At 39.7% G+C, this 18221-nt stretch overlaps 1 protein-coding gene across 1 annotated transcript; it reads left to right on the top strand.

Moving 5' to 3' along the window:
* Positions 1-6: 6 nt before the first annotated feature.
* Positions 7-15400, top strand: LOC145473102 (L-rhamnose-binding lectin CSL3-like). The gene is made up of 7 exons (XM_081455015.1): positions 7-1220; positions 1273-1599; positions 1968-2007; positions 8047-8333; positions 9001-9279; positions 9986-10264; positions 15023-15400. The coding sequence occupies exons 2-6, from the start codon at positions 1549-1551 to the stop codon at positions 10262-10264; spliced, it is 936 nt and encodes a 311-aa protein (XP_081311141.1). The 5' UTR covers positions 7-1220; positions 1273-1548; the 3' UTR covers positions 15023-15400.
* Positions 15401-18221: the final 2821 nt, after the last annotated feature.

An 18221-nucleotide genomic window follows, 5' to 3' on the forward strand; every position in this document is an offset into this window, starting at 1 on the left:
GGCTAATGTTTCGTATTTTCATTTGGATTAGACTCTTGGCGTTACATATTTAGCTTGAGTAACTTCTGATACCGATAGAGGTACTAAACAGATCTAGACAATTGCCTAACTCGAAAGTTCCGAATTTAACATCGTATTAGCGTGCAACGTTTCGAAACTTATTATATGAAAAACTCTTTAGAAAACAGTCCTAAGAAAATACGCGCCCTGATTGGTCAAAAATCGTGTTTCCACAACTCGATAGAAACAAGAACTAGCACGAGCTGTTGACGTAATGATGGCGCGAACAAAGAGAATTTACCCTTTGATAATCAAAGTTAACAAGTTGTTTTCCTTTTTTCGGCGCGGTGTTTTCTAAAAGAATTAGAAAACATGTTCTCCGTGTTTCTATCGAGTTATAGAAACACTCGTGAAAGTTTGGGAGAACTCGAAGAAGTTGTGGAAACACTCGCCTGCAGCTCGTGTTCCCACAGCATTTCTCGTTCTCCCAAACTTCCACTCGTGTTTCTATAACTCAATAGAAACACGGTACATGTTTTCTATTTCTTAAATATCATACACGGAGGATCCATCGTTTGGAAACTTTTAGAACCATCCGCTGTCAGCGCCAGAGATTATGCTAAAAGGGCAAAAAGTCTCCCGCCCTCAGAAACTTGAACTTTAGTGAAGAGTCTCCGTAAATGAGTCCCCAGATTGACAGTGATTTCGTCTTTTATTGATTTTATTCACATCTTTTTGCATTTTTCAACTTTTTAATATGCTATTAACTACATTTTTTTCGCACGGCCCCATAAGCTATATTAGATTTAAAACCCACCTTGTTTAAATAAAAGATGTATTGTATTGCTACAAGATAAATTCACTTTTTAATAGGTGTTGTCCTCGGGGTCGCGATCGTCATTGCTTATATAAGTGTTTAACGTCTAAACACTCACTTCATTAAAACGTGCTGTTATGAACACGCTATCAGAGCAATACAAAAAATTTGCATGACTTGGATGTAACAGGTGTCGTAAACAAATGCATGCCTTTCTTCAACACCTGATGCCTCAGAAACAGATTCATACGGAGAGGAAAGCTAGGATCTGTTTGCTTACGATCCGTTTTTTTAAAAATATTTTTACAGCATTGAAAATTGAAGTTATCGAAAGCGAGCTATTTTCTCATCATGTATGGCAAATTATGAAAATCCACTTTACTTGCAATAATTAGATTGGCAGGTGTCAAAAAATTTCACCATTTTTATTCACTTAACACACATTAGATTGGCAGTTTTTAAAGCTGAATCAAGGGAACTCTCTCATTTTAATTTGTTTACAGTTGAGCAATCATACTGCTTTGACAAGTGACGAACAAACCAATTGTAGGGACTGATTATTCAATCTAAACTGCGTTTAATTTACTTTATATCCTAAAAAACTGAGCATTTCAGCCTTCTCACTGGCGACGCTGCTACACCATAGTTTCTTTGAAACTAGCTGCCTTGATCCGCTTGCAACAATACGAATTCCCATTTTACACTGAGATAACGCGTTGACGTCGTACATCATGAATGGAAAACTGTTGTTGGTTTTACGGCTGTGCTTCATGCTAAGCAATGTAAGTACCCCAAAATACTTAGATACAAAATTCATTTTGTTTAAGGGGCCACGTCGCACGCCCTACTTCATTTGTTGTTCGTTGTCCAAAATAACCTTCAAACAAAAAGAAGCCTTGAATAATAGTTTGCTAAAGTGAAAAAAGAAACAACAGGATTGCTCTTGGAAAATTGAGATTAAAAACGATTAATATGCAATATTGCTATTCACTGTTTCAGCCAAGATAGCAAAAGACACTCTCTGAAATTGAATATTATTGGCATATTTTGATTAAAACTCTATAAACGGGAAACGGAAGATACGATTTTATTATTTTCATAACATTTCATTAAGTCCGACCAGGTTTTTTTCTCATTTCTCCTGCTGCAGGATGAAGCAACGGGCTCCGCCCTCAAGAAGAAAAGATACGGTAAATATTAAAATGACTTAAATTTGTTCTTGCAGGTGAATTGGGATATTTTGCAATACGGTCGCGATCTTAGCACAGGTTTTATTATGAAAAAAACTTGCCAACTGGACGAAAAGATTTGAGTTAATTCCAACACTTGTTAAAAGCGGTCACAGTTGCAACCTTTTGGCCCCGACTACACTAATGCGTTTTCGTATGACAAAGCATACTTTTTGATGCGTTTTCGCATAGTAAAACGTCCCAAGCAGACGCTGATGAAAACGGAAGCTTTCGAAAACGGTTTCAAAATTGCAGCCTTTTAAAAAAGATACGTTTTTAGGGTGGACAGGTGAAAGTGTAGGCTTTTGAAAACGGTGACGAAAAAAGCGTCATATACCTGACTATTGTTTCCATCAGCTTTAAGGAAGTTACAGTTTGGACGATAGAGGAAACCGTATAGCGTCGTTTTCGGTGAGACGAAAACGGATACTTCTAAAAATGCTTTTTTCTTTTTACAATAACTGTCTAATTTCTCGCGCGCGCGCGCGCGCTGATTGAAGGATAAAATTTTAATTTATGCGAGCTTTCAACTTCCAGCTTTCAAACTGTCAACTTTTTAACCAATGAGACTTTATTGACTTTTTTAAGTAGCTAATCAAAAAGGAAGAAAAGCTATTGACAATTTTCGCGTCATTTTGAATAAAATTCACTATCTTTGTTTACGGCAAGTTTACGGCGTCTTTCCCCCTCATTTATTCCCGGCGTTTGACCATTTTGGAGTCTTGTTGTAAAAAGCAAATTGACGTCAGTTTTTTATGCGTCTGTCCTCTTATTGATGATAAATTGCGTCTGACATTGTCCAAGTTTACTGCGGAACCACTCGCCCGCGGCTTGTGGTTCCTCAGCCACTTTGAAAATGTTATGATGCAATTTCTCATATATAAGAGAACAGACGCATAAAACACTGATATAAATTTGTTAAAGTGTGGCCGTGGACCCGCGGCCTTATAAAAGCTGATGTGTGGTCAGGTATGTCAACTGGTATCTAGCTATTTTTTGTGAATGTGCCAAACTATTTCCAAATTGAAAGTTGCTCAACTCAAATTCATGCAATTACTGAGGTTAAAAAACGCTGATTTGATTCAAACTCTTTTCCAAGTCTTCCTCTTGACTCCATTAGGATTTGTAAACGCGGTCAATTTTTCTTCGCTTTCGCATTTTTAGTCGGTTTAGTTTTCTTTATTAAATCCATTTTGAAATCACTGGTTATCCTTGCAATCTGATTGGCTCTCAGTGGTGCGATTTATTCACGAATCGCACTATTTTTTGCCCTAAATCGCATCTTTTTCTCAGCCAATGAGAATGGGACAGTAAAACAAAACAAACAATCAGATTTCAAGATTAGTTTAAAGTAATCAATAAAATTTCAGGGAAATGGAAAGCAAAAAGCCATTGTGTGGAGAATTTTGCAACTACTATTGCCAAAACTTTGGTGTTATTGTAGTTTTTTTTTTTCCAAAAAAAATTGACAAATTCAAGTAATTACAGTTTCCGAATGTCTATTATGAGCTCCTGCAGGCTGAAAGCCTACTTCAATGGAAGTTTCCAACTTTCAGTGTCCATTTTGACGAATATTTTGGCGATTTTTCTTCAACATCAGCTCAAGATCCGTATGATATCGAGTCCAGTAAAACATAAACAAACGGAAACCACACAACAACAAATTCAGAGCCATCTCAAGAAGGTAGATGTTTCCAGGTTTCTGGTAGTTTCAAACGAGGCAACAAAAGAGCTCAACTCTGTCGCTGTGAATAAACATAGTCAAAATACGCCACACTGCACAAAATAGTGAATGAACGAAGGTCTTACGAAGGCGGTGCCAGTCCCGCCATCTTGGAAATATCTTAAAACAAATGGCGCCGCAAGAACTTGACAAGGTCCTGAGTATTGAGTCCTATGCCGAGGTCACAAAAAGAAACGGAGATGATAACGAGCTGGACTCCCTTAAAATCATGCCATTGAACGGTATTTAAAAGAAAAAAAAAAACGTACTATCCACTGGGCATCGTGCACTCGAGGGAGTTTCACAACTCAAAAGAAATCGATCGCAGAATTTCGCAGGATATGCACCTTCAAATTCCCTCTCCAAAGACAATGAAAAGTCTCAGCCTCAACCACAGAAGAAAGGAAGGCCTTCCATACTTGATTCAGACGACGAGAACTGAATTTTTATACCTGAAGTAGACTATTTTCGTTCTGACTTCAGAACTGCTTGTTTCTTTGTCATGCTCGAATGAGTTTTCGACACATGACACGTTTTGCATACTAAATGAGACGCAAAGGCGTTTCTGGTTCCTCTTTTTTTAACAAACCGGCTACTGGAACAATACACCAAATATCTAAAATTTAAGGCGATAAAACTGTACGATTTTAAAAGGGATGTAATAAAGTGGAAATTGAACTTCGTGTCGCGCAATTTTGGTCTGGAATCATACTTGTGATTTCAAATCGAACTCGCGCTGTGCGCTCGTTCGATTTTGAAATCACGCGTATGATTTCAGACCAAATTGCACTCCACTCAGTTCAATTACCATTACATATTGTGGGAGCGTTTTTAATAAAACAATTATTCCACTCGCGCTTGTTGGATATGAGATGGTAGATAGCTAACTCGACGCTACGCGCCTCGTTGGCTGTCTAGCATCTCATATCCAACGCGCACTCGTGAAATACATTGTTAATTATTATAAGCACGATGAAAAACTGAATTCTGATTCTTAAACCCTCCATTAACTTTCACGAAAGCAACCTGGAAAAGGAAAATAACTTCTTTACTTTGGCGCGCTCGTTTACTGGTAATGGATAGGGAAGACGCATAAACTATATTTATCAGCAGAGTTTTAAATGAATTTATTTGCCTGCAAATAGAAGTTTTTATGTCGCCTCCTCGTTTATGCATTTAATTTGTATCAGGTATTGACATGACATGTCCGGGTCATTTAAGGGTAAAGGTGGGTAGATTGCTGTATTCGTATTACCGTCATTTGCTACCTCATACAATAGCTTGGAATTGTGCAAAGAATCACTTGACAGTCAGACAATTTCGATACAATAGAAAGTAGGATTGTGTAATTATCATCTGATACTCAGTAAAAGTACATAGCCTCATCCTACTTGATCACAAGAGGGAAAAAGAGCAATGCTAGCTATGACTCGCCCTCTTGGGCTGTGGGCTCATGGTTAGTGTGCTCGACTCCGGAGCGAGCGGTGCGGGTTCGATCCCTGGCCGGGAACATTGTGTTGTGTTCCTGGACAAGACACTTTACTCTCACAGTGCCTCTCTCCACTGCGTTTACGATTCTAAAAAGCTTTGAATACGAATTCTTAAAGATTTTTGGTCCAAGGGCGACAGCAGTCATTTTGAAAATTCTCCATCCTTTCAAATATCCTGGACTTCGAATGATGTCTTTCGAATAAATGAAGACTTCATTCAGCAACTGTCCGCCATGTTTACTTGCCGAGATGGCAAAGATGGCGAGCTTAGTAACCAAGCTCTAGCTGGGTGAATATAGCGTCATGCGATGAGCTTTTCGACCAATCAGAATGTCAAATTCTTATATTCACCTCTGGAAACTATGCTAATCACAACTATAGTAAACAGTGTGATGCCTTGCTTCAAAAGTTGTTTTCGCCATAGTTACCTATAGCAAAAAACCACCGTTCACTAGACCAGTAAACGGTTAATTTCCATTGATAGGTTTTGAACCATTGGCAGTGATTTTTTTTTATTTGTTTATCTTCATGTGAAAGTTTTTCGCACTGTAACGGAGGAATTTCTTGAAACAACAACAATAATTGTATTCATGCACACAATACGCTAAACTTGAAGAAGCTACGTCACAGTTTGCCCGTACTGAAAAGTTTAACCTAAATTTTTCAAGTTCATCGTTTGTCATCCGTGTTACATGTAATCTTCTCCATCCTTAACCATCCTTGTTCCTTTATGGTTTATTATTGTCCATCTGGTGGTTTAGTATCTCAGTATAAGCTACACCTTTCAGTATAGTCCTTCAATTTAAAGGTAATTTTGTACGTGGCCAAAATACCGGTCGTGACTGAGTTCCTTCAACATTGTAAAAGAAAAAAACAACAACAACTGACCTGGAGAAAATATTCACACAACCTGCAGTTCCGTAAATAGTCGAGGCGGGGGCATGAACTGCGAATATCTTCGCTTTGAACTGAATTATCAGCAATTGGCATGTGATCAGGCCCGGTTGCTCGGCACAGAATACTTTTTTTTCAAATTGATCATGTTTTTTAGTTTCTTCCCGTTTGATGTCCTGTTACAGTTAGTGCTAAACCGCGCAATAAACGTTGTTTAAGAGACCGCAAACGAAAATGCTGGTGGTGTACGTAGTATCTGTAAAAGATCTGATCAGCCAAAAATAGAAACATAACAATGAAGCAAGGCTGATAACTTGTCACGCGTTTTGTATGTGACATTGGCCAATCAGCAAACATTTAGATTTGAGTTTGATCTGAGGTCATTACCTGTGCATTAAGTAGACGATCAGTCAACCAGCCGGTTGCTTTACTTCTTGCTTCCAGCCACACCGCGCTGACGAGACACAACCAGGTCGAAACAGTTGTCCATGGTTCCAATTCTTGGCTTTCAGTTTGGACTCTGTCATGTCGTTGTCCGGTTAAGCTTACTACGTATGCAGTTATCAGCCTTGCTTCATTGTCATCATAAGAAAAGCACAAAGTTTAATTATTATTTTAAGGTGGCTCGATCGGATTTTTGAGTAACGATACCGTTCAGCTTTGAGCAGTTAAAACACCTCCATTATCAACCGAACGGAAAATTGAACGTCACTAGTATTCTAGAGAAAGGTGAAAGTTTCAAATAGGGTACATTTTACAAGGATCTGAATAACCATAGCAACGAAATGACGGCATACCCCATTTTACATAAGACCGAATAACTTGCCACCAGGGATAATTTTGGAAATACGACGTCGGGATCTCGGACTTGACATAGCTGTCTTAACGATGGCAAAATTTTAAAAAAATCTATGAGAGCGTTTTCGAGAAAACTACGAGTGAAGTTTCAAGGCGTCAAAATACAACAAAAACAAAGCTGCTTTAAACGTTATTGCAAACTATGTCCACAAGACTTGACTAAATGGTATTCTGGTCTTGAATGAATCTTATAACATCTAATTACCTGGAGTGAAAATCTCGGAGAAATCGCTCCGTTTGACTTTCAGAAACATTGGCTTGAATATCAACTGGTATATATGGGTTATTGACCAAGTGTGAGGTCAAAATGGCTGGATATTGGCCAGGTTCTTTTTTTGCGAGTTTATGGACCTCGACTCCGTCTCGGTCCATAAACTCGCAAAAAAAAGAACGAGGCCAATATCCAGCCATCTTGGCCGAACAAGCTTGGTCAACAAAGGATTTAGTATATTGCTTTCGGGGAAATTTTTCTCGCGGGACACGGTGGGTAGTCCCGAGCGGGCAAGATAGCTCCATCTTGCCCGCTCGGGTAGCCAATCACAGCACAAGATTTGATTCATCTTGCCCGCTCGCGGAACTAGCTATATAATAAAGGCTCTTATTTTACTTTTTATCAAAAATTGCCCCTAAATTCTTAAATTAGGCGGGAATTAAAAACCACTCGATGATTTTTTTTTAGACTTGGCCCTCGATGAGATTAATCCATATTCAACGTTATACAGGAGTTTCAGATAAATTGAAACATTTTAAGGCTGCTAACTTTCAGCGTCAACTCAGCAAAATATTGCGCTGATTTTCACTCATGTTGTTTGTTGTCTTCATTATAATTTTCTTTTGTCTCGGATCACCATGCTTTTGTACATTTCTGTATATCATGAACTCATAAAACGCGCGATTGCTTTCCGGCAACTTTCCCGAGGCCTGCTAAAATTTGTCGAGCTAGTATTGATAATGGAAGTGCTCTAGTCGCTCAAAGTTGAACGCTACCGTTACTCAAAAATCCGATCGAGCCACGTTAATTCTTAATTTTCCCAGCTGAACCAAGGCAAACAACCATTTGTGAAGGGAACAGAAACACCATCAATTGCCATGAAAAGCAAATCAGCGTGGTAGAGGCTTCCTATGGCAGACATGACCGTAGTACCTGCTCTCATTCGGCAATTTACACAACCAGTTGTCATGCCGGCAATTCCCTTAGTATTGTGCGCAGCAAATGCAACTACAGGAGCAGCTGTACCTTGGAAGCAAGCAACTCAGTATTTGGTGATCCCTGTCATGGAACATACAAATATCTGAGGGTCACGTACAAGTGCACTGATCAGGTAGGTAAAGGTAAAGGTAAAGGTAAAGTCTGCGTACGAGCCAAGTGGCCCATCAGGCCGGAGCTTATCCTGGTTTCCGTAGTATGAAGAGACTAGGAGTATTTCTTCTATCCCCTGGATGGGATGCTGGTCCATCGCCTATCGTCCATAGTAAAACGACCCAAAAAAACGTTGATGTAAACCGAGGATTTCGAAAACGGTTTCAAAAGTGGAGCCTTTTAAAAATGATACGTTTTTAGTGTGGACAGGTGAAAGTGGAGGCTTTTGAAAACGGTGACGAAAAAAGCGTCATATACCTGACTATTGTTTCCATCTGAGCGTTTAAGCGAGTTATAGTGAGGACGATAGGCGAAAACGTATTGCGTCGTTTTCGTTAAGACGAAAACGGATACTTGTAAAAACGCATTAGTGCGGCCGCGGCCTCATAAAAGCTGATGTATGATCATGTATGTCAACTTTGTATTTAGTCATTTTTTGTGAATGCACAAATTTATTTCCAAATTGAAAGTTGCTCAACTCAAATTTATATTTTACTGAGGTTAAAAAACACTGATTTGCCAAAGGCAAGGCAACACCATTAGAAAGCGAGAATAACGTAAATGTACCCTAAAATTCCAAAAATAAATTTTCGAAGTTATTTTCGAAATCTTCCTCTTGACTCCATAAGGATTCTTTAACCATTTGTGAAGGGAACAGAAACACCATCAATTGCCATGAAAAGCAAATCAGCGTGGTAGAGGCTTCCTATGGCAGACATGACCGCAGTACCTGCTCTCATTCGGCAATTTACACAACCAGTTGTCACGCTGGCAATTCCCTTAGTATTGTGCGCAGCAAATGCAACTACAGGAGCAGCTGTACCTTGGAAGCAAGCAACTCAGTATTTGGTGATCCCTGTCATGGAACATACAAATATCTGAGGGTCACGTACAAGTGCACTGATCAGGTAGGTAAAGGTAAAGGTAAAGGTAAAGGTAAAGGTAAAGTCTGCGTACGAGCCAAGTGGCCCATCAGGCCGGAGCTTATCCTGCTTTCTGTAGCATAAGGCGACTACGAGTATTTCTTCCGCCCCCTGGATGGGATGCTAGTAGTTCTTGCTAGTCCATCGCCCATCGTCTATGGTGAAACGACCCAAAAAAACTGCTGATGAAAACGGAGGCTTTGGAAAACGGTTTTAAAGGTGGAGCCTTTTAAGAACGATAGATTTTTAGGGTGGACAGGTGAAAGTGGAGGCTTTTGAAAACGGTGACGAAAAAAGCGTCATATACCTGACTATTGTTTCCATCTGAGCGTTTAAGCGAGTTATAGTGAGGACGATAGGCGAAAACGTATTGCGTCGTTTTCGTTTAGACGAAAACGGATACTTGTGGAAACGCATTAGTGTGGCCGAGGCCTCATAAAGGCTGATGTATGATCATGTATGTCAACTGGTATTTAGTCATTTTTTGTGACTACAACAAATTATTTCCAAATTGAAAGTTGCTCAACTCAAATTTATATTTTACTGAGGTTAAAAACACTGATTTGCCAAAGGCAAGGTAACACCACTAGAAAACGAGAATAAAATAAATATACCTTAAAAGTTTACAATAATTTAACTCCAAGAAAAAACCTTCGAAGTTTTTTTCCAAATTTCCTCTTGACTTCATTAGGATTCCTTAACCATTTGTGAAGGGGACAGAAACACCATCAATTGCCATGGAAAGCGAATCAGTGTGGTAGACGCTTCCTATGGCAGACATGACCGCAGCACCTGCTCTCATTCGGAAATTTACACAACCAGTTGTCATGCTGGCAATTCTCTTAGTATTGTGCACAGCAAATGCAACTATCAGAGCAGCTGTACCTTGGAAGCAAGCAACTCAGTATTTGGTGATCCCTGTCATGGAACATACAAATATCTGAAGGTCACGTACAACTGCATTGATTAGGTAGGTAAAGTCTGCGTACGAGCCAAGTGGCCCATCAGGCCGGAGCTTATCCTGGTTTCCGTAACATGAAGAGACTAGGAGTATTTCGTCTACCCCCTGGATGGGATGCTAGTCCATTGCAAGGTTACCCCCACAGGCACTCACTGGGGGTAACACTGCGAGACACTTTGCAGGGTTACCCCCAGCGCAAGACACTTTGCTGTCACAGTGCCTCTCTCCACCCACCATTTATACACTTGGATGGGGAGAGGCACTGTGAGAGTAAAGTGTCCTGCCAGGAGCCATAATCGGGGACGGAGACCATAAGTCTTGGGATCCGCGCGCACCTATGATATGGGACAATTTTTCTATTTTTAGAACAAATTGCGCCATCCTGACGTCATATATCCGCGCGTATTCACGCACATGTCAGGGGCTCTCGCGTGGATTTTGTCACGTTGCATGATCAAATGGTGAGAGTTAGAGATTCTCTTGCGTATTTTTCATAGCGATGGCAGGGAATAAGGCAGGGAATACGAACCAGGGCGCTTATATGTAGTTTAATGCTCTGAGCTAACGGAAAAGGTGGGTTTTTCAGGGTCGAAAACAAGACTTCAATCTCGCGCTGGGAATGAATAATAAGATCTGCTCACGCTAGTTGTAAGCTCACGCGTATGCTTAAGAATATAGCAAGAAAACTCTCTACTCTGGTATCGAGTTAATTTGTGAGTTTCTCAGACAATGTTTAATCATAACCAAAACCTGTTTTGATGGTTTCTTATTGTCTCTGCTTGTTTGGTGAGTTTGCAAAGGTTTTTGAAAAAAAAATCGGACGCGTACAATTAGCTCATTTGCATAGTGCAGCTCGTGCACTTTCAAGTCCGAGTCGGTGTTTTCAATTGTCAACAAATCTTGACAAAGATTTCTTTCGTTATCTTTTGTGTTGAGATGCTGCAACAAATTTCACGAATGCAAAAAAGGCTACTAACATCATGTGTGTTTCTTCAACATAAGCATAGTGAAGTTTTACACTGCGAAAATGAAAATAGACAAGGAGTTTTTATAACTCGATCAACAAAATCGAAATCGTTATTCCAAGTTGATTAAAGAAAGCGTCATCGTAACTTTGCTGATTGTTTCTGCTTTATTCACATATTTTCAGCTTAGCTTTTAATATGTTCTCAAACATTTACCAATCTTAAACATATTTAAAAACTATAGAGCTATTGTTTGAGTTCGATGTACGCTTTCACACGAAAGTGCGGCGGAAGTACAATTTGTCATGTTTACTGACTGTACAAAACACGCATCGGCGGGCGCTCTCATTCATCGACAACAGAGAATTTACTGGATTTTTACACGAATAAAACTGAGCAGTATCAACGGACGTAAAGTTATTAAGCCTCGATGAAACATCAAGCGTTGCTTACAATTCAAGCGAAACTCAAACTAGCAATTATTTTGTTTTACTTTTCGGTCGCGATAGACTGACAAATTCCTCGCAAGCGTGTGGCAAGAGGAGCTATGAAACTATGAAGTCCTGAAGCTCTGCTATGTCTAAATATATCCAGCTAGTTTTTTGCTGTGTAATGGAAAAGCTGTTAATCTTCAACATATGTGAAATTTTAAGTGGAGTAATGTACAGCTCATGTAAAAGAAGCATCAGTCGGAACACAACTTGGTCAGCGATATATATAAGCTTACAGCGGAACATACCTAAATTCGACACTGTCTTACTTCACTCAAACTGGAGCAGCTTACGACGGAAATACTTAAGCAAAACTCCAACAGACGTAACCGCGTTGAGTTGTGCCGGGCAAAAACATGAAACATTTCGGGAATTTCGGACGCCATTTCCCCCGCGCGACATCCCCAATAATCCTCGCAGCATGCACGCGCGTGTGCCGCAGGTGATGGCGCAATTTGTTCTAAAAATAGAATTATTGTCCCATATCATGGGGACAACCCCAATACTTGAAATGGCGCGCGCTTACGGTCTCCGTCCCCGATTATGGCTCCTGGTCCTGCACAATAACACAACGCAATGTCCCCGGGACATTTCAGGGCTCGAACACGGACCGCTCGATCCGGAGACGAGTGCACTAATCATGAGGCCACCACGCCTCCACAATAATTAGGTACCGGCCAGAGTAAACGATCCATTTCTCGATATATGGAGATATCTCTAGAAATTCATGCGGTAACGAAAAAAGCAGATTGGACAGAAATTTTTGTTGATGATATTGACGGATTTCACAAATTTGTATGACTGTGGAAATTTTGTCAAGGTGCAAATGTTATGACGGACTCGTTTCACTTACTCACCTAACAGATGTTACGGATAAACGTAAGTTTGCATCCCCAGTTGAACAAGGCACGTGACACTGAAAATAGATGATATTTTCGAAAAATGAAACTAACAAAGTTAAAAAAGGGGGAAATATTTAGGGACCGTTCATTTTTTATAAGGTAGGGGGGGGCTGGTGGGATTTGGGGGGGGGGCCATGCGAAAAAAAATGGCTTTCGAGGGGGGGCCATCCCAAAAAAATAAGGGGAAAAGGGGGGGTCACGTGAAATATTTTAGTAAAACTTTAAAATGGCATAATGTTTGAATATCAAAAAAATTGCTATAGAATAAACATAGAAGGCAGGATATAAATTTATTACAAACTTTCCTTCTGCTTTAAAAAAACGTTTGGCGACAAAAAACATTTGTAGCTACTGAAAAGAAGTATTTAACACTGTTATTTTTGAATGCAACTTTCACTGGCACTCATCTTCATCTCCGCTGTCGTCGAGTTCTTCGTCGCCGCTTGTGCTACTATGGGAGTCTCTTTCACCAATGCTGCAAGAAGCAGCAATGCTTTCCGTCAGAGTGTACTCTTCAGGGTACATGAAGGTGTAAACATAATCTCTGACTTCCCGCTCAAGGTTGGTGGTGATTCTGCTTCTTGCAGCATTGGCGAAATAATTCCCTTCCAAGAGCTGTGCGATGTATGGCCCATCTCTTCTAAATATCGACGTGGCAACATCCTCAACTTTAAGACACTCTTCCGGGACGGCCGTTTTAGGAGGGTACACAAGGCATTGTGGAAGATCATTTCCTAGCGGGTTTCCAACACAGATTCCATAAACTCGTTGGACGTTGTTTTCAGTCCGCTTCCTCTTTCTTTCATTTGACTTTCTGCGGTTTTCTTTTTTCCTTCTCCTTTTGTTGATGTGCTGTTTGAGTATGCCTTTGAATATGCTGTTATAATTGCTCTTCTTATTTTCTAGTGCTTCCATGTCCTGCGTGACCTTTGTCAACTTAGCTTCTGTACATTTGATCTGTTTTACATTAAAACTGTGGGCAAATTCTTTGCCCTGCTTTAAAGCAAGCCCATTGGACTGAAAGAGTGTGGAATCTTGTTCCTTTACACCTTTCAATATGACATTCAACTTTTCCACCATTGCTCTGTGCTCTTTGATGGAGAAGTTCAGTTTTCTTCCATCACTGGGCTTCAACTGGTGCCCTTGCATGGAAAACTCACTCGCCCTTTCTGAACAGCCATCCGCACCTAGAAAAATTGCTTCTTTTGCATGTAAGATGTCAAACTGCCTGGATCGTTCAGCTGTAAACCTTTTCCTAAACGACTCGTCGCTTTCGCCGTTATTGCGCATTTTGGAATGAGCCTCTTTCATGATGCTCATGTAGTAATGCGCTCTTTCCCCGATTGGATTAACAATATAAAGAAGAAAGAGCATGGAAGTGGCAGGCTGGTTTTATCTGACCCAGAGAGCGTTGCTCTATTTGCAGATAAGTTTATTGTCAAATCGAAGTTTGTGGTGGATTATCTTCAGCATCTTGAAGTGCTGGAATTTAAAAGGAAAAAGAGAGCAGAAGAAAAGGCAAAGTTAAGTAGGGAGGAGGATTATCCTTGGACTGAGTTGTGCGAAAATCTAACCAAGCTTAAAAAGCTACGTGTTCCAGAACTAAACAAGTACTCAAACCACCACGGGCTGAAGCAGCATTTGAAAAGCAGCAAGAGTGAGAAAGTAAAGGCAATTGTAAGACATTCATGCTTGCAGCAGAAGAGTCCTCTCAGAGCTGGCCAACCAACACTGAGAAATGCCAGGACATTGACACAAAACAGGGCAAGTGCTGACAGCAGTGAAACGGATGAAAGTGACAATGATGAGTATGACAGTGATGCCATTGACTCTGGGGGAGAAGATGACTCAAGTGACGTCATTCTTGCATTCATCAATTCAGATGAGGAAGATGCCAATGAGAGGCCAAATGCCTCACGCTCAGGGTGAGCCATAACTAGGAGATCCGAAATTGACTCCTCTTTCTTTTGATTTGTTTTTTAAACAACAGCTCTCTGTCGTATAGAGATTGTAAATATTGTCTTCATAGTGAGCACAATAACGTGAAGTAGGGGGATAATAGACAAATATTAAAAAAGTTGAAATCTAGATATTGTTTGTTCAATTTTTTTTTGGGGGGGGTCATCCCAAAAAATGACCGCTATAAGGGGGGGTCATGTGAAAAAATTGGTAAGCTGAGGGGGGGGTCATGCGATTTTTAAATGGTGCTTCCAAATCCCACCAGCCCCCCCTCCCTCATAAAAAATGAACGGTCCCTTATTTCGAAAATGACACAATTATCCTTTTTGTCCTTTTTCCCTTTTCTCCCTTTTAAGTTTTTTCGTTTTCGAAATTGAATAATCAATGTTACTCCTATCACCACAGGTATATATTCAACGAAAAACAACCTTTTATATTTGCTTTTAACAGGCAGCTCTCCAGCAAGTTAGCATCTGACCCTGACAGGCAGAGTTACCTGCTCTTACTGAGGAAACTCTTCCATATTTTAAGCAGCATGCAGGGAATTGATAGATCATAAATAGACTTAAGCTTTAATTTACATATTGTAAGCCATACTTTAGCTTAACACTAAACTAGCGAGGTGATTTATTCGTTTAAAGGTGTAGGGAGGCGCCCAGCTAAGAGATTCTTCGATATTTTACTCAGCACGTGGGAGATTGACAGCTCTATTTTATATATTGTTGGCAATAGTGTAACTTAAAAACTACACTAGCTAAATGGATAACTTTTTTGAAGGGGTAAGAACTAATGTAACTCGAGGATGTAGCCAAAGCTACATAAATAAAGTATGTCATTTCAATTGCTGAATATACATTACGTGTGTTTATTTCAATTGTTTCACAAGGGATAAACAAGTTGAATGTGAGCGATCTTCTAGAGTTTTCATAGTTCAACTGAAATTCAAAAAAAACTTGGTAGTAAGGTGGAACGATCGCTCTGTTTTTTAACAGCTGGAGAAATTGAGAACCCTTCGTATAAATGAGAGATACACGTTGGTTCAATTTATGCCTTTCTAGGTTTACAAACTGAAAGTAGCATTCATTTTTGTCTGTAAACCTGAAAATTTTCTACAATTATGCTTTGGCTGTAGGAAATTGCTTGAGGTTGCTTGTTCCATCAAAAGTAGCAACAAAACGCCAGAAACTAATTAAAGGTTCTTGAGGACAAGAAAGCGCTCCCTAAAAGCTGAATTCAGTCTATTTAACTTACTAACGAAATAGAAACACAGAACGATGGTGCGAGCAATGACAATTTACATTTTGATGATCGAAACTATGGTTCCTTGAAAACTAAGGCGAGTGGTATCTAACTGTTTCAAGGTAATAGATCACAGACGACGACAAAATGTGGTAACTGACCATCAGTGGCACACTCACCTAAAGGGTCGTACGCCATTGTTTTGTTTTTACTACATTTTAAGGTTACCGTATACCTTCAGACCGGCAATTTTCTTCAAATTTGGATTTTTGGGTCAAAGTAATGGTCGAAGAGTAATCACTAATCTCTGAAAAAAAAATTTGAAAAAAAAATAAATATTGGCGGAGAAATGGAGGTTTTACGTTATGGCCGGAAGTAAAAGTTCCCTCTTGATCGACAGCTCTATAACGCGTATGCAATCAACCGAGACGACTTTCGCGGGAATATCACCTATATGGATACCACCCTGAGATACCACGAATTGGCTGGCTACTCACCTCTACTCAGTTGATCAGCATTGTTAATCCAAGCATTTTTCGTTTTAGGTGTAATTCTATTAAGTTATTAGTAAACATGGACCACGGAAAACTCCGTGGACCAGTTCGAAAAAGCGAAAACAGCAAAGAATTCGGCAAACTGATTTTCATGTTTAATACACTTTGATTATGTTTTATCGCTTTCAGCTCGGTTTTTTTTTTTTGTAGTGATCTTTAAATTAGCTTGGTATAAATACCTTTTTTTAAGCTCCTATAATGTTGTACATTACTTAATTTAAATCGTGGAACACCTGGAAACTAGCGAACAGCTAAGTGTGTACTTGTCCACGTTAAATAAATAAAGTATGTCTATGTCTATGTCCAAAGCAAGTTTTTAGGAAATGAACGCCCACCATAAGTTTTACTGAAGATTATAAGTTGGATTCCTATGAATCAATGAAAATACATCTCGCAGTGAAGAAGCGAAAATTGGCCTCGCGGATGAAGCTATGGCTATCGTATCAAGCGGGCAAAAAGACCGAGTCAAGAGAAACGGGTTCTGTAAAAATTTGGGAACTTGACAGCGATAACAGCGATCTTTACAGTGACTCTTCTGTTGAGTCCGACACCGATGAATCGTCGGACTCATGAAGATCCATTGGAGTATTATCCATGCACATTTGCTCCGCCGCGCTTTCTTTTGTTTTTTTTTGTTGTTGTTGTTGTTCGCCTAGCCAGTTTAGCGTTCGTATTCTTTTTCGTCTTCCCCATTTTGCCAGATCAGCTTCAAGAAAAACCGAGCCACAAAAGATTTATCTCTCCGCCTTGAGCGCAAACACAAGGGTGTTTTGGAGATTTGCGCGTAAATTTCACTGCGAGAAAAAAAACTTTCCAAACGCTGATTGGCTCAGTGATCTGAGAACCCAGTTGAAGGCGTTTGTGGGTGGAGTTTGTTTGCGAAGCAAGAGATTTTTCTTAGCGCTGTGTTCTCGAATAATTTTTTTCGCTTGAAGCAGACACTTTAAATAGTTACAATTCAAAGGGAACTTCTTCGATTGCCCTCAAATTTGGAGAGTAGCTAGATTAACATATAATAAACAAAAAAGTGTCTGCGAATTATTCATTTCGAAATGTTTTTTCTCCGAGAGCGATTTTTGTACGATCACTTCACATTTTTTAAATCCTATTTCGAAAATGTTCTGTAACTTTTTGCTGCAGTTGAATATGGCAAAACGCAGACACGCTTTTTTAGCGCTTTTTTTCCTTAGACTGGGGAAAAAAATAAATTGGCGGAAAACAAAATTCGCTTTGACTTGTAGCTTCCAAAAGGTGATTAGGGCGCTCGCATTTAGTGGTCCTGAAAAAACTCGGCAATTTATTTCATTTCAAAATTCTTGGTATAGTTTGATAGCCAGCTCTATAAGCTTTAATTTGATATAGGGGTTTAGGTATCTACCGCTTAAGAGGCCCTGCGCCTAAGAAACGACCGATGATTTCCGGCTAAAAAATAAAATCGGCCGATTTTTATCTCCCAAGCAGAGGTTACCGAATACTATTTAAAAATGAATTTCTTTTGTTTCAGTTTCGCTTTAAACCAAAAATATCGAGCCACAAACTTTTTCCGTCTGATAGCAGCAAAATCAGGCCGAAAATAAGCCTCCGCAAAAAACTGTTCAGAAATTACTATCGCAACGCAATTAAAATCAGTTCCAACACTCCATCTAATTTAGTATGCAATATTTGAAACTTTATTTTTTAATCGCTTCGGCAGTTTTTTGATGTTTATCGAATGATATTGCATTAAAAGGCCTTTTACTTCAACACTGTGTAGTTTTCTCATTATCTTGCGTTGCGATAGTAATTTCTGAACAGTTTTTTGCGGGGGCTTATTTTCGGCCTGATTTTGCTGCTATCAGACGGAAAAAGTTTGCGGC

This window comes from Orbicella franksi, chromosome 2 (assembly GCF_964199315.1).
Source record: "Orbicella franksi chromosome 2, jaOrbFran1.1, whole genome shotgun sequence".
Classification (NCBI taxonomy): domain Eukaryota; kingdom Metazoa; phylum Cnidaria; class Anthozoa; order Scleractinia; family Merulinidae; genus Orbicella; species Orbicella franksi.